The sequence below is a fragment of the Aotus nancymaae genome, unplaced genomic scaffold (genome assembly GCF_030222135.1).
Source record: "Aotus nancymaae isolate 86718 unplaced genomic scaffold, 86718_ANA_hifiasm-v0.15.2.pri h1tg000036l, whole genome shotgun sequence".
Lineage (NCBI taxonomy): Eukaryota > Metazoa > Chordata > Mammalia > Primates > Aotidae > Aotus > Aotus nancymaae.
The window spans coordinates 78,375,334-78,391,630 of record NW_026988450.1 but is presented as its reverse complement, the minus strand read 5'-3'; the positions used below and the strand labels follow the sequence as shown (position 1 = coordinate 78,391,630).

The 16,297-nt window shown below is 41.3% G+C and overlaps 1 protein-coding gene across 3 annotated transcripts in view; it reads left to right on the top strand.

Annotated features, from left to right (window-relative positions):
* ASAP1 (ArfGAP with SH3 domain, ankyrin repeat and PH domain 1) overlaps positions 1-16,297 on the top strand; it is a 366,160-nt gene that overhangs the window by 303,532 nt on the left and 46,331 nt on the right. For 2 of the 3 annotated variants that reach the window (XM_064384599.1, XM_064384601.1), the window contains one exon: positions 14,642-14,812. The exons of the other annotated variant lie outside the window; for it this stretch is intronic. In XM_064384599.1, the coding sequence (XP_064240669.1) occupies positions 14,642-14,812 (171 nt within the window). The remainder of the gene's footprint in view (positions 1-14,641; positions 14,813-16,297) is intronic. 3 annotated transcript variants of the gene reach the window in all.

Genomic DNA, 16,297 nt, shown 5'->3' with positions numbered 1-16,297 from the left:
TAGTGAGCATTCAATAAAATATAAGATTGTTCAGTCATCCTGCATGTGTTCAGTTTAACAAACATTCTGGGCACTGGAAGTGTAAAGAAGAAGGGAGAAGTAGCTCCCACTCTCAGAGCTCCAGGGAAAGAGGACATAGTGGGAATGTGCCCCTGGGGCCAGTAGGGAGTATTCCTGGAGGAGCAGGAAGGAGAAGTGCTTTCACAGCTTCAGAGAGAGGGTTAGGGAAGTCTTCAGTGCACTCTTCCAGTTAGGAGCAGAACTCCTTCTCAAGTACAAGCGCTGTGAATAAGCTGCCTTTGCCTCCCTGGCACAGAGAGTACGATGCTCCTCAGTGCTCGTCAGATGCATAAACAACAGCAGAAAGAATCAGTGAAAGTGTGACCCAGAAATAGGTGGCCAGTGGAAGGAGGGGACACTGATAAAACTAAACCAGATGTCTGCAGGTGTGATAGTTGACTTGCTGAAAAATCTAATGTTTGCAGCAGTTGTGCCCAAACACAGCTGTGTATGCATTTTAGACATTGCTCCAACTTCCCTTGGAGATCTGTGGCAGTAGATGGGAAGAGGAGTAGAAAGGGTGGAGACTTGCTCAGTATATGACAGTGCCTGCCACTATGAAAGTACACTACTGCATGATTCAGACTTGCTTGGGAAATATTTTCCTGTCAGTAGTGTTATTCATATATTGATGACTTTACAGTTTCCTGCGGTTTTTTATCTCATGAGAAGACAGTCATTTGAGTGACTTAATATTAAAGCTTCCCATGTGTTTTGTTTTAGGGTGTTTTTTTTTGTTTGGGTTTGGTTTGCTTTGGGGTGTTTGGACTTTTTAAATCTGTTCCCTCAGTCCTTCTTAAGGCATTGCACGTGAATCACCTAGTACTGGCCAAAAGTATCTTCTGTAATTTTTGCCCTGAATAGTGACCTTGACCGAGGCTCTCTAGCTAAGTCACCTGACTGCCTGGGTGTAGAAAGAGAAGCGGAGGAAATCCTTGTTGTGCTTCTGGCATTCGAGGTGGATGAGTAATTAATTGTTAAGGAATCAGCCCTAAGTTTCTTGAATCCCGGTACTTTCCTCTTCATTATTAGTGTCATAGAAGGAGATGGAAGGACAGATGGGTAGCTAATGCTATTTCCTGTGCAGAGATAGTTAACAGAGCAGTGTGGCACATGTCATGCCGGGGCACCAGCCTGTCCTGCTGCATGTAATCCTGGCTGACTTTCTGCAGTGTCCCAACATACTCTACTACACCGTGCCCCTATTTCTGTATCTGAATGTGGAGATGATAACAGCTCCTTCCTTCTACACTGAGTCCTTCTTTGTATAAATATAAATAAGCTTTCTACTCTTTTAAGCTTTATACTATGAAAACCATTAGATCAGTTAGGAAGAATAAGTTCAAGAGATCTGTTGTACAACATGGTAACTATAGTTAATAATGTACTATATTCTTGAAAATTGCTAAGAGAGTGGATTTTAAGTGTTCTTGCTACAAAAAAAGATATATACATTAAGTAATGCATATGTTAATTAGCTCAGTTTAACCATTTCACAGTGTACAGTTATCTCATCCCATAACAAAACTCCAGGAATGCTCAAGTCCCTATATAAAATGATGTAGTATTTGCATATAACCTACACACATTCTCCTGTGTACTTTAAATCATCTCTAGATTGTTATACCTAATACAATGTAAATGCTATGTAAATGGTTGCTATACTATTATGTTTAATTTGGTTTTTGTTGTTGTTGGATTATTTTTTACCGCAGGGTTGTTTTTTTTTTCCTGAATAAATAGTTAATCAAGGGTTGGGTGAACCTGCAGATGCAGAACTCTCTGATACAAAGGTCCAACTGTATACATATTTCAAAACAATATGTTATACATAACAAATACATATTTTATCAATTAAAAATAAATTTAAAAAAGAAAGCTATTAGAAAGGAATAAAATCTTCATGTGTGTTGTCCTGAGTTGGATAGATATAACTTCTGCCATCCTTCCTATGTGGCAGTTTAGAATGTGTAAATTATATTTCTACAGATGTTTTCAGAAACTGTCTAGATAATTTTTAAACCATCTTCTAGGTTTTTTTTTTCTTTGAAACTTCAAAGTTATAGTTTTATTTGATCTCCCAGTGTGAGAGAGCTTTGGTTTTCCTGTGTGTAACTAAAAACCAGATGTACAAGGATATTGAAAAAGCATCCTCCTGACTTACACTATGAATTATTTTTATAGTTGTGTATTAAGTACCCAGGATGTGCCGGGCCCTGGCACTGAGAGCTGTGGAGACAATACAGTCATGCCCTGTGGAAGCACACAGTCTAGAAAGGAAGAAAAATTGTAGCTATAATGCATGGTAGAGAATATCTACTGCCATTAAGCCCTGTGAAAGCTCAGAGGTAGAGCAGGTATTCCAGGGAAGAGGAGATGGATAGAGAAGGACTCTAGATGAGGTTACATTTGAACCGACCCTTAAAAGATGAAGATGTAACCAAAATCCGTGGGATACAGCAAAAGCAGTACTAAGAAAGTTTGTAGTAATAAATACCTACATAGAAAAAGAAAAATGTTATCAGGTGTGGTGGCTTACACTTGTAATCCCAGCACTTTGGGAGGCCAGGTGGATGGATCACCTGAGGGAGGTCAGTAATTCAAGACCAGCCTGGCCAACATGGTGAAACCCCATCTCTACTAAAAATACAAAAATCAGCTGGGCATGGTGGTGCATGCCTGTAATCCCAGCTACTCAGGAGGCTGAGGCAGGAGAAGCACTTGAACTCGAGAAGCAGAGGTTCCAGTGAACTGAGATCATGCCACTGTACTCCAGCCTGGGTACAAAAGCAAAACTCCATCTCAAAAAAATAAAAAAAAATTTAAAAAAATTAAAATGTTAAATAACCTAATGGTGCACCTCAAGGAACTAGAAAAGCAAGGACAAATCAAATACAAAATTAGTAAAAGGAAAGAAAAAAGATCAGAGCAGAAATAAATAAATTAAATTGCAACTGAAAAGACAATATAGAAAAGCAACAAGTGTTGTGTTTCTTTGAAAAGATGAACAAAATTGACAAGCCTCTAATGCTAGACAAAAAAGGGGTGTAAGACCAAAATAAATAAGATTAGAAATGTAAAAGGAAGCTAATACCACAAAAATACAAAGGTCATTGTAGGAGACTGTTATAAATAATGATAGGCCAGTAAATTAGGAAACCTAGAGGAAATGGACAAGTTCTTGGAAACAACCACCAAGATTGAACCAGGAAGAAAGAGAAAACCTGAACAGATCAGTAACAAGTAACAAGATTGAATCAGTAACAAAAAGCCTCCCAACAAAGAAAACCCCAAGACCAGGTGGCTTTATTACTTGAATTCTGCCAGATCTTTAAAGAAGAACTAGGCCGGATGTGGTGGCTCATGCCTGTAATCCCAACACATTGGAAGCTGAGTCAGGAGGATCACTTGAGACCAGAAGTTCAAGACCAGTCTTGGCAACATGGTGAGACCCTGTCTCTACAAAAACATATGTATATAAATAAAAAATTAGTTGGGCATGGTGACGCCTGCCTGTGGTGCTAACTACACAGAAGACTGAAGCAAGAGGATCACTTGAGCCCAGGAGATCAGAAGAGCTGCAGTGAGCCAAGATCACACCACTGCACTCCAGCCTGGTGACAGAGTGAGACCCTGTTTCAATCAATAAATAAATAGTAAAGAAAAACTATCACCAGTTCTTTATTCCAAAAAATCAAAGAGAAAGGAGTTTTTCATAACTCCAGCATTGCCCTGATACCAAAACCAGACAAGGACACAACAAAAAAAGAAAACTACAGACCAATATCCTTGTTGAACATAGATGCAAAAAATCCTAACAAAATACTAAAAAAATGAATCCAACAACACATCAAAAATATAATACACCATGATGAAGTGTTATTTATCCCAGGAATGCAAGGATGGTTCAGCATACACTAATCAATAAATGTGACACACCACATCAAAAGAATGAAGGACAAAAACCATTTGATGATCTCAGTAGATGCAGAAAATACATTTGATAAAATTCAACATCCTTCGTAATAAAAACTTTCAATAAATTACGTATAGAAGGAGCTTACCTCAAAATAATAAAGGTCATATATGACAAACTCACAGCTAAATCATCCTGAATGGGGGAAAGCTGAAAGCTTTTTCTCTAAAAGCTGGAAGAAGACAAGGGTGCCTACTTTCACCACTCCTGTTCAGATAGTACTGGAAGTAGTCCTAGCCAGAGCAGTCAGGCAAGAGAACGCAGTAAAAGGCATCCAATCTGGAAAAGAGGAAGTCAAATTCTTTCTCTTTTCAGATGATATGATCTTGTATATAGAAAAACCTAAAGATGCAACCAAAAACACACTTAGAACTGATGAATAAATTCAGTAAAGTAACAGAATACAAAATCAGCATACAAAAATCAGTAGTGTTTCTATACACCAGTAACAAACTAGCTTAAAAAGAAATCAAGAAAAAGCTGGGTATGGTGACTCACGCCTGTAATCCCAGCACTTTAGGAGGACGAGGTGGGTGTATTGCTTGAGCTTAGGAGTTCAAGACCAGCCTAGGCAACATGGTGAAACCCTATCTCCACAAAAAAAAAATTTAAAAATTGGCCATGTGCAGTGACTCACTTCTGTAATCCCAGCACTTTGGGAGGCCAAGGTGGGCAGATCATGAGGTCAGGAATTTGAGACCAGCCTGACCAACATGATGAAACCCTGTCTGTACTACAGATACAAAAAATTAGCCAAGCATGGTGGCGAGTGCCTGTAATCCCAGCTACTCGGGAGGCTGAGGCAGGAAAATGGCTTGAATCCGGGAGGCGGAGTTTGCGGGTGAGCTGAGATCACACCATTGCACTCCAGCCTGGGCAACAAGACTGAAACTCTGTCTCAAAAATAAAATAAAATTAACCTGTAGTCCCCAGCTAGTAGGGAGGCTGAGGTAAGAAAATCTCTTGAGCATGAGAAGCTGCAGTGAGCTGGGATCGTACTACTGCACTCCGGCCTGGACGACAGAGCAACACCCTGTCTTAAAAGAAAAAAAAGAAAAATTAAGAAAGCAATCCTTTTTATGTTAGCTACCCCCTTTTGGAATAGCTAACATAAAAAAAACTAGGAATAAATCTAACCAAGGAGGTGACAGAACTCTGTAATGAAAACCTGTAAAACACTGATAAAAGAAATTGAAGAGGACAATTAAAAATGGAAAGACATCCCATGCTCATGAATTGGAAGAATCAATGTAATCAAAATGATCATACCCAGGGCAATCTACAGAGTTGATACAATCTCTTTGAAAATACTAATGATATTCCTGATAGAAATAGAAAAAAGCAATCCTAAAATTCATATGGAAATACAAAAGACTTCAAATAGCCAAAGCAATACTAAGCAAAAAGAAAAAAACTGGAGTCATTATACTACTTACCTTCAAAATATACTACAAAGCTATAGTAACCAGAAAAGCTTAGTACTGGTGTAAAAACAAACACATATATCAGTTGAACAGAACATAGAACCCAGAAGTAAATCTACGTTACAGCCAACTGATTTTTATAAAGGTGCAAATAACATATATTGGGGAAAGGAACCTTCTTTAATGTGCTGAGAAAACTGGGTATCTGTAAACTCAAGATGAATTAAAGACTTAGTATAAAACTATGAAACTACTAAAAGAGAACATGAGGGAAACACTTCAGGACATTAGTCTGGGCAAAGATTATATAAGTAACACATCAGAAGCACAGGCAACAGAAAATTAGACAAAGCAGACCATATCAAACTAAAAAGCTTCTGCACAGCAAAAGAAACAATCAGAGTGAAGAGACAACCTGTCGAATGTAGAAACTAGTTGCAAACTATTCATCTTACAAGGGACTTGTATATCCAGAATATACAAGGAACTCAACTCAGCAGCAAAATAATAATAATAATAATAATAATAATAATAATGATAATCTGATTTTAAAATGGGCAAAGGATCTGAATAGACATTTCTCAAAAGAAGACATACAGACTGGGCACAGTGGCTCACACCTGTAATCTCACCACATTGGAAGGCCAAGGTGGGTGGATCACCTGAGGTCAGGAGTTCAAGACTAGCCTGGCCAACATGGTGAAACTCTGTCTCTACTAAAAATGCAAAAATTAACTGGGCATGGTAACATACACCTGTAATCCCAGCTACTTGGAAGGCTGAGGCAGGAGAATTGCTTGAACCCGGGAGGTAGAGGTTGCAGTGAGCCGAGATCACGCCATTGCACTCCAGCCTGGGCTACAAGAATGAAACTCCATCCCGAAAAAAAAAAGAAGACATACAAATGACTAATAAGTATATGAAAAAATGTTCAACATCACTAATCATGAGAGAAATGTAAATCAAAACCATGATGAGATATTATCTCTCTCTCCAGTTAAAATGGCTATCATCAAAAAGACAAGAAATAATAAATGCTGGTGAGGATGCAGAGAAAGGGGAACTCCTATATACTGTCGGGCAGAATGTAAATTAGTACAGTTACTATGGAAAAACAGTATGGAGGTTTCTCACAAAACTGAGAATAGCACTCTCATACCACTGAGCAGTTCTACTACTGGGTATTTATCCAGTGGAAAGGAAATCAGTATATTAAAGGAATATCTGCACCGCATGTTTACTGCAGTGTAATTCACAGTGGTAAAGATATGGAATCAATCTAAATGTCCGTCAACAGATGAATAGATGAAGAAAATATACTGTATATATATACATAATGGAATATTATTCAGCCATAGAAGTGAATGTAGGCTGGGTGCAGTGGCTCATGCCTGTAATCCCAGCACTTTGGGAGGCTGAGGAGGGTGGATCATCTGAGATCAGCAGTTCAAGACCAGCCTGGCCAACATGGTGAAACCTGATCTTTACTAAAACTATAAAAATTAGCCAGGCATGATGGCATAGGCCTGTAATCCCAGCTACTTGGCAGGCTGAAGCAGAAGAATCGCTTGAACCCAGGAGGCAGAGGTTGCAGTGAGCTGAGATCGTGCCACTGCACTCCAGCCTGGACAACAGTGCGAGACTCTGTCTCAAAAAAAAAAAGGAAATCCTGTTGTGTGCCACGCAATATGTGTGAGCCTGAAGGACATTATTTTAAGTCAAATAAGCCAGACACAGAAAGATAAATACTGTGTGTTCTCACTCGTGTGAGTCAAAACAAAAATTAAGCTCAAGCCTGGAAAATACAGTGAGACCCCACCTTTACAAAAAATTTTTCTTAAAAAATTATCTGGGCCTGGTAGCATGCATGTATAGTCCCAGCTACTTGGCAGACTGAGGTAGGAGGATCACTTCAGCCCCAGAATTTGAGGCCGCAGTTAACTGTGATCATACTGCAGCATTCCAGCTTGGGCTCTGTCTCAAAAAAAAAAAAAAAAAATTGAGATTATATAAATAGAGAGTATAAGAAAGGTTATTAGAGCCTGGTAAGGGGTTGAGTGGAGGATGAAGCTGATTAATGGATACAAAATTACAGCTAGATGGGAGGGATAAGTTCTAGTGTTCTGTAACACTGTAGGGCGACTATGATTAACAGTAATTTAGTGTATATTTTCAAAAAGCTGCAGGCAAGGATTTTGAATGTTCACAGCACAAAGAAATGATAAATGAGATGATAGATTTTAGCTACCCTGATTTGGTCATTACACATTGTACACATGTATTGAAATATCACTTACATATCCCATAAATACATACAATTGTGTCAACCAAAAATTTTTTTAAAGATGAGAATGCGGAAGTGAAGAGATAACTCAGTTATGTTCCTGAAATTTCTAAGAAGAAAGGATGTGATGCCATTTAGAGGAAGGGAAGCAGGCTGTTGTCAAGGCTGAGAGCCCAGCCTTGAGTCAGACAGAGCGGGATTCTGCCTGGACGCAGCCGCTCATTTGCTGTAACTCACCAAGTTCCTAAACCCTCTGAGCTTTGGGTCCTTTTATTTTTCAAATGGATAATAATGATGACAATAATGATAATATTTTACAAGATAAATTTTAAATATGATTTTTAGCTCAGGCATATAATACTCAGTAAATGGTAGCTCCAGAAAATGCAAGAGGAGGAAGAGATTTGAAAAGCATGCTGATTATGATTTTAGGAATGCATTTTTATTTTTTAAGATATATTTATATATTTTTAGGCATAGATGAATGATTTTCCAGGACATTTTTTCTGGGCTAAGTGGAGAGATCTTGTTGTTGAGTGCCATTTGGGGAGATATTCTCAAACCACCTTTATCGTTTAAGAATATATTGATTTTCCATAAGGGGGCTTCAGTGAGAAGAGATATTCCTGGGAGAGTCTCAGGAGATAGCTGCCACCTTTTAAGAGACTAAATTGTTGGGCCCAGGAATATGGGGCAAGCCCTTTGGCCTGAAAACTGCCCGTGGGCCTGCCAAGGTGAGCATAGTCACTTCTGCGATGCACTGCCCGGGTGCACTTCCTGAGCCCTGGACGCATGCCGGGCACACTTCTGAGATAGACCTCAGTCAGAGGCATCCCTGAGGCTGCACATCAGATAGGTTCAGTAGGGACCACCTGAGTTGAAGGCACAGCAGAATGTCCAAATGGAGTGACCAAGAGGCTGTTGGGAGATGTGGGAAGTGACCCAGGCATAGTCGGGGTCAGGGCTGGGGATGCCATCTGTGCAGGGAGGGCCATTACCAAGAGAAGACGGTATAGAACAGATCAGAAGACAGATTTAGAACCCCTAGAGAACAGGGCAGGTGAGGAGAGAAGCCACAGAGCAGAGTGCCTTGAGGACAGGCCTATGTCCAGAGTATAGCACTTGACATCCAAGAGAGGACCCAGAAGTGCCTCGAGAATGAAGGGTGGTGAAAACAGGCACCCGTGGGTGTCCACAAAACAGTTTTCAAGGACTTTTTTTTTTTTTTAAGATGAAGTCTCAGTCTGTAGCCCAGGCTAGAGTGCAGTGGCACGATCTTGGCTCACTGCAACCTCCATCTCCTAGGTTCAAGCAGTTCTCCTGCCTCAGCCTCCCAAGTAGCTGGGATTACAGGTGTGTGCCACCATGCCCAGCTAATTTTGTATTTTTTAGTAGAGATGGGGTTTCTGCTATATTAGCCAGGCTGGTCTTGAGTTCCTGGCCTCAAATCATCCGCCTCGGCTCCAAAAGTACTGGGATTACAGACGTGAGCCACCGTGCCCAGCCTCAAGGACTTTTTCTAATCATGGATTATTTTAAAATAAATATTGGCCCTCTTACCCTATTGTCCACCTCTGTTTAAGGGCGGGGAATGCTTTCTTGTGGAAAACACACTCCTAAATGATTCAGTTTCTTTGAATGTGACATCTGATGCTAAACTAACATGTAAACCCTCAGGAAGAATGAGATGTACTCTGTCTCCTCTTGGAAGACCTTCTAATTATTTAACCTCAGATTTATTCATAGAAGCTTTGGAAGACTAGACCCATGTTTTTAAGAAGATGTAGACAATTATTTCACATGATAGCCAATATTAGTGGCAAATGAGGTTTGGGGCACTTTATTCTTACTTCCACAGGCCCCTGGCAGAGTTCAGGAGAGAAAATTCCCTCGTAGTCACCCCTGCATCTCTGCCAGCACTCACTAATCTTATCCCCACCCTTTTTTGTGTTGCATTTTATTTTGTTTCCGCTTTCTTTATCTTACCAGAATTGCTTTTTTCCTGACTGAACCAGTACTCAGATTTACTTTGCATAAAAGATCTCCTTTAATGCTATGGGACTGGTTACTAATTTTGGAAGTCTTCTGAGCTCTTTAAATCTTCAAACATTTTTTAAGTCTGTGTTTCTGAGTTTTGTATGCAATGTTTTTCAACCTTATTTTAACTCATGCCTTACCAGCCAAGATTTTATAACATCTTTCTTTCTGTAGCTTCTGTTACAAAACGATAGGTCTGTCTGTGTGTTTGTTTTCCAAATATAAGATTATAAAATTGAACATCCCTTTCACATTTAATACTGTTCCTTCCTGCTAATTCTCTCCATGCATTTGTGATCAGTCACCAGTGCTAAGTGAAACGTATTGGCCTTCTTAAGAATCGCTGGCCTGGCTGGGCGCTGCGGCTCATGCCTGTAATCCCAGCAATTTGGGAGGCCGAGGTAGGTGGATCACCTGAGTTCAGAAGTTCAAGACCAGCCTGGTCAACATGGTGAGACCCCCATCTCTACTAAAAATACAAAAATTAGCCAGGTGTGGTGGTGTGCTGTGTGCCTGTAGTCCCAGCTACTCGGGAGGCCGAGGCAGGAGAATCGCTTGAACCTGGGAGGCAGACATTGCAGTGAACTGAGATTGCACCACTGCACTCCAACCTGGGTGACAGAGTGAAACTCCACCTCAAAAAGTAAAAAGAAAAAGAATCACTGGCCTTAGGCCAGGCATGGTGGTTCATGCCTATAATCCCAGCACTTTGGGAGACCAAGTCAGGCAGATCACCTGAGGTTAGGAGTTTGAGACCAGCCTGGCCAACATGGTAAAACTCTGTCCCTACTAAAAATACAAAAATTAGCCAGATGTGGTGGCACACACCTGTAGTCCCAGCTACTTGGGAGGCTGAGGCAGGAGAATCGCTTGAACCCGGGAGGGGGAGGTTGCAGTGAGCCAAGATCACTGCCGCTGCACTCCAGCCTAGGTGACAGAGTGAAACTCCATCTCCCCAAAAAGAAAAAAAAGAAAAAAAAAGATGACTGACCTAAAAAGATAGAAGTGGTTTAGTTATCCATTTATTCAATAAGTATTTACACCAAACCAAAGAAAAGCACGGCTCTAATAGGCTAGGACTCTCCCTGTCTGATGGGAGAGTCAGGTAACAAGTAAACAAAGAATTAAATAATTAGAGATTATACTCAGCAATATGAAGGAAGTCAGAAGTGTATAACGGCATGGGACACACTAGTTCTTTAATTTTTGAAATTATTCAGGGGGTTGGATTTTGCGTGATTTATGGTTACAGGATGCCTCTTTGGTCTGATCTCTCCCAGAATTTCATACATATGTGGTACAGCATTGCTCAGAGACATGGCTCCATTAGCATTTTGTCTGACAATTTTTGTTTCCAGGCAGGGAACTGCATCTGCGTCAGAAAGTCCCTAGATGGCGATAAAGATAAAATTGCTAGAGAACCTCACCATTATCTGTTATCTATTATCCATTTATTTCCAAAAGGAAAGTTACACTTCCTGATACTGAGCATTTGTTGTTTTCTTCATGTGCTAAGCACAGGAAATGCTGCCCTGGCTTTCAGGAACCAGCAGCATCATTTGAAGGGGCAAATGCCTCACCAGTCCTGGACACCTGCCTTATCCCAGCTCTGCCCCTCATGGCTTGTGACTTTAATCATGCCAAGCCTCTGAGTTTTTGGCTGCAAAATGGGGACAATACTACATGACCTACATACTTTTCACACCACAGGGTTGGTGTGAAAATCAAGAGGTACAACTATTAGTATCCATAAACATTTAAAAAATTTTTTTGGACCAGGCATGGTGGCTCATGCCTTTAATTCCAGCATTTTGAGAGGGTTGCTAGAGCTCAGGAGTTCAATGCCAGCCTGGACAACAGACTGAGACTCTGTCTCTACAAAAAATTTAAAAATAAAAAAAGTTTTTAAATTAGCCAGATGTCAGCTGGATGTGGTGGCTTATGCCGGTAATCCCAGCACATTGGCAGGCCAAGGCAGGTGGATCATGAGGTCAGGAGTTCAAAACCAGCCTGGCCAAGATGGTGAAACCCTGTCTCTACTAAAAATACGAAAATTAGCCAGGTGTGGTGGCAGGCACCTGTAATCCTAGCTATTTGGGAGGCTAAGGCAGGAGAATCACTAGAGGGGTTGGAGAGGGTGGCGAGGTTACAGTGAGCCAAGATTGCGCCACTGCACTCCAGCCAGAGTGACAAAGTGAGATTCTACCTCAAAAAAAAAAAAAAATTAGCCAGATGTCTACACCTACTACTACGCCCGTAGTCCCAGCTACTCAGGAGGCTGAGGTGGGAGGATTGCTTAAGCCCAGGAGATCAAGGCTGCAGTGAGCTGTGATTGTGCCACTGGACTCCAGGCAAGGCAACAAAGCAAGACCTTGTCTCAAAAAAAAAATTTTTTTTTATGATAAATCTAGGAAAAAAAGTTGAGGAATAGCATATACAAACACATTTTGAAAACTACAAAGCATTATAAAGATGCAGGGCCATAATAATCTCTATTATTATAAAAATAGTTTCTGAAAGTGCAGTGACTGATACCCTAATTAAGTGTTGATTTGGGGTAAGCATCAGGCTTCCATTATGTATCACATTAGTGGGACAAAGAAATAAATTATATAGCCTGGCCATTTAAACCTAAAGCAGATGATAATTTTGCTGAGATTAACAGTATTTACTTTTAAGACTAGCCTATCTTAGAGAAATAATGGTTTAAGTCAGTATTGGTAGGGACTAGTAATTGACAGTGGGAAATATGAAAACTTACTTTACCACAGAAGGAGGCCGACAGTAATTAAACTTTTTTTTTTAATACAAACAATGTAAAAAGTTCTTTTGGAGCCTTTCTGGATCACTAGGTATCTACTAATCTGTGTTAAACATTCAGTATGGCAGTGTTCTTAGCAGTTGTTTTTTTGTTTGTTTGTTTGTTTTTGTTTTTTTTTCTGAGACGGAGTCTCACTGCAATGCCCAGGCAGGAATGCAGTGGCGGGATCTCGACTCACTGCAAACTTCGCTTCCCGGGTTCAAGCAATTCTCCTGCCTCAGCCTCCCTAGTAGCTGAGACTACAGGCGTGCACCACCATGCCTAGCTAATTTTTGTGTTTTTAGTAGAGATGGGGTTTCACCATGTTGGCCAGTCTGGTCTTGAATTCCTGACCCCGAGTGATCTGCCTACCTTGGCCTCCCAGAGTGCTGGGGTTACAGGTGTGAGCCACTGTGCCCGGCCCTAGCTTTTTTTTCTTAACATTTGCAGAAGCAGTTTGCCATGAACACAGTTAAGCCGTACACCTTAATTCCATGGTGGTGAAAGTACCCAGCATGGAATACCTGGCACACACAGTTAAGCCATACACCTTAATTCCATGGTGGTGAAAGTACCCAGCATGGAATACCTGGCACACATCAGCCACTTCAGTGTCACTTTGAGTGAATAAAGCTAAAAACAAATATACCGTACTCCCTTAACAGCTTTTAAAAACAAACCCCATTTTTGTGTGTATGTAGAACATCACTGTCATTCCTACTGTCTTGTCTTTAGTTCTGGAGAAAGTTGAGTCTTTTTTTTAAGTCTATAAAAATCATTGTCTAATTTATATAACTGTTGTTCAGGCTTCTAATAGAAATAGATGGTTTAATTTCTAGAACAATTCAGACCCGGAAGAAAAGGGTTTTTGGATTTCTTTTTTTTTTTTTTTTTTTTTCTCCAGGTAATGCTTTACATCTGGTTCTTTCTTCATTATTTAGAAAAGCCGTTTTGTTTTGTTGCGTTTTAAGAAAAACTTCAGGCTGGGCTCAGTGGCTCATGCCTGTAATCCTAGCACTTTGGGAGGCCAAAGTGAGCAGATCAAGAGGTCAGGAGATGGAGACCATTCTGGCCAACATGGTGAAACCTTGTCCCTACTAAAAATACAAAAATTAGCTGGGTGTGGTGGCGCGCACCTGTAGTCCCAGCTGTTCGGGAGGCAGAAGCAGGAGAATTGCTAGAACCCAGTAGGCAGAGATTGCAGTGAGCCAAGATCACGCCACTGCACTCCAGCCAGGAGACAGAGGTAGACTCTGTCTCAAAAAGAAAAAAGAAAGGAAAACTTTGGGCATTTTGCTGACTAAAAGAAAAAGTTGTAGAGAGAAAAATTCTATTATATAAATCGCTTCATTTTCACCTTGTGGCCCAGTGAAGGCTTAGCGTGTACCCTGTTCTTTCTCTGTTGATTTTGCTGGTAGTGGTATGTGATATCTCCCTTAGTAGACTTTGTGATGATTCTAAGGAGTTAATTGTTTTAAGATATGTGTGTGTTTTATTTTTCCCATTGTACCTAAATCATCTAAACCCAGTAGCATTCTGTATTGACTGGCATTTTGTTCCTTAAAGCACACTTTTCTTACCTTTGTTGTAAATTTGTTTTTCTCTCTGTTGCCTAGGCTGGAGTGCAGTGGCACAATCATAGCTCAGTGTATCCTCGAACTCCTGACCTCAAGCGATCCTCCTACCTCAGCCTCCCAAGTAGCTGAGACTACAAGCGCACGCCACCACACCCAGCTTATTTTTTTAAATTTTTGGTAGAGACAGGGTCTTGCTACGTTACCCAGGCTGGTCTCAAGCTCTTGGCCTCAAGCAATCTTCTCACCTCAGCTTTCCACAGTGCTGAGATTACAGGCGTGAGCCACTGCCCCTCGCCATTTTAACCAACAAATTTTTAAAACCCTGTTTGTTACTAGATTGATGAACTTAGCCATATCCAGCCTTTTGCTTTTGTCTCTGTGTATCATACCACATTTCGATGTGTGGAAGTGATTGCATACTAGCTATTTTGTATCTGTGAGACTGGGATTAACCTTCCTGCCCCCATTCAATTTCCTTTCTAGGTCCAACTGGCCCACCTTCAACACTCCCTCTAAGCACCCAGACCTCTAGTGGCAGCTCCACCCTATCCAAGAAGAGGCCTCCTCCCCCACCACCCGGACACAAGAGAACCCTATCCGATCCTCCCAGCCCACTACCTCATGGGCCCCCAAACAAAGGCGCAGTTCTTTGGGGTAAGTTATCCTAAAGTCAGGGCCAAAGTTGTTGGGGCCAGGTAGCGTGTGGGGTTCCACTGGGCAGTGGCCCATTAGCACATTCAGAAAGTGTGCCAAAATGCCCGCACATGCTGGGTGAGGACTCGGGTATATATGACATGACTCTAGCTGTCTATTAAGGCCAAGAAACATTTTGAAAAATATTTTGGCCATAAAAACTGTAAGGTGCTGAGCACTTCCTAAATCTCATTCAATCCTAATAGCAAGTCTGTGAGGTAGGTACTATTAGTTCTGTTTATATATAAGGAAACAGAGGCTCAGAAAAGCAAAGTAATCCATTGTCCTCACAACAGCCAGAATGGTTTTCTTGTAAAATATAAATCACAGCCAGGCACGGCGGCTGGCACCTATAATCCCAGCACTTTGGGAGGCCGAGGCAGGTGGATCATCTGAGGTTGGGAGTTTGAGACCAGTCTGACTAACATGGAGAAACCCCGTCTCTACTAAAGATACAAAAAATTAGCTAGGTGTGGTGGTGCATGCCTGTAATCCCAGCTACTCTAGAGGCTGAGGCAGAAGAACTGCTTGAACTCAAGAGGTGGAGTTTGCCATGAGCCAAGATCATGTCATTGCACTCCAGCCTGGGCAACAGGAGCAAAACTCTGTCTCAAGAATAAATAAATAAAATAAAACAAAAATCAGATCATGGACACTCTTCCCCTTAATACTCTTTCAAGATTTCCTGTTAAGCTTCACATAAATGCAGACTCCCTATAGCAAGGCCCACGGGCCCTGCATGTTCGGGCTCTTATCTCCCAGACCCTCTCCTGCCAGTGTCTTCAGGACTGGCCTTTCACTTCTTGGATACACCATCCTCAGCCTCCTGAGGGCCTTCCAACTCCCTGGAACTCTGTCATGCTTTTTGAAAGCCTGCCTCCCTTTCATCCTTGAGCTCTCAGCTCACGTCTGTCTCCCTGACCCTCCTCCAACGCAGCTTCCTCCCTACCTGTTTTCTCCCGAACACTTTATCACAGAATGTAAGCTGCCGCACTAAAATGTAAGCTCCATGACAGCCAAAAACCTCGTCCATCTTGTTCTTGCCTGTGTTTAATGGAACCATGCCTGGCACACAGTGAATATTCAGTAGTCACTCGAGAATGAATAAATTTGCCCAGAGTCAGCTTGTTAATCACTTCAGTGACATTGACTGCACATGACAAATTCCCACCTACAAGGGACATAATTTCCATCTTTACTACTAGCCTGCTAGCAACTAAGGGGTCACCCCATCACCAAACAGGGTCTTGGCCCATGACAGACACTCAGAGAAGCTTTGCTGAATAAATGTGTTAGTTTGTGTGTCTCACCTCTTCCTGCCATGGAGTTTCATTGTGGCTTTCTTCTTATTTTTTGTGTTTCAAGTTTTGGGGTAAAGTTATATTGTCCCCTTGCAGATTGTCACCTGTTCACCATCTGGCTCAGACACGCCAGGTTATGTGTGTG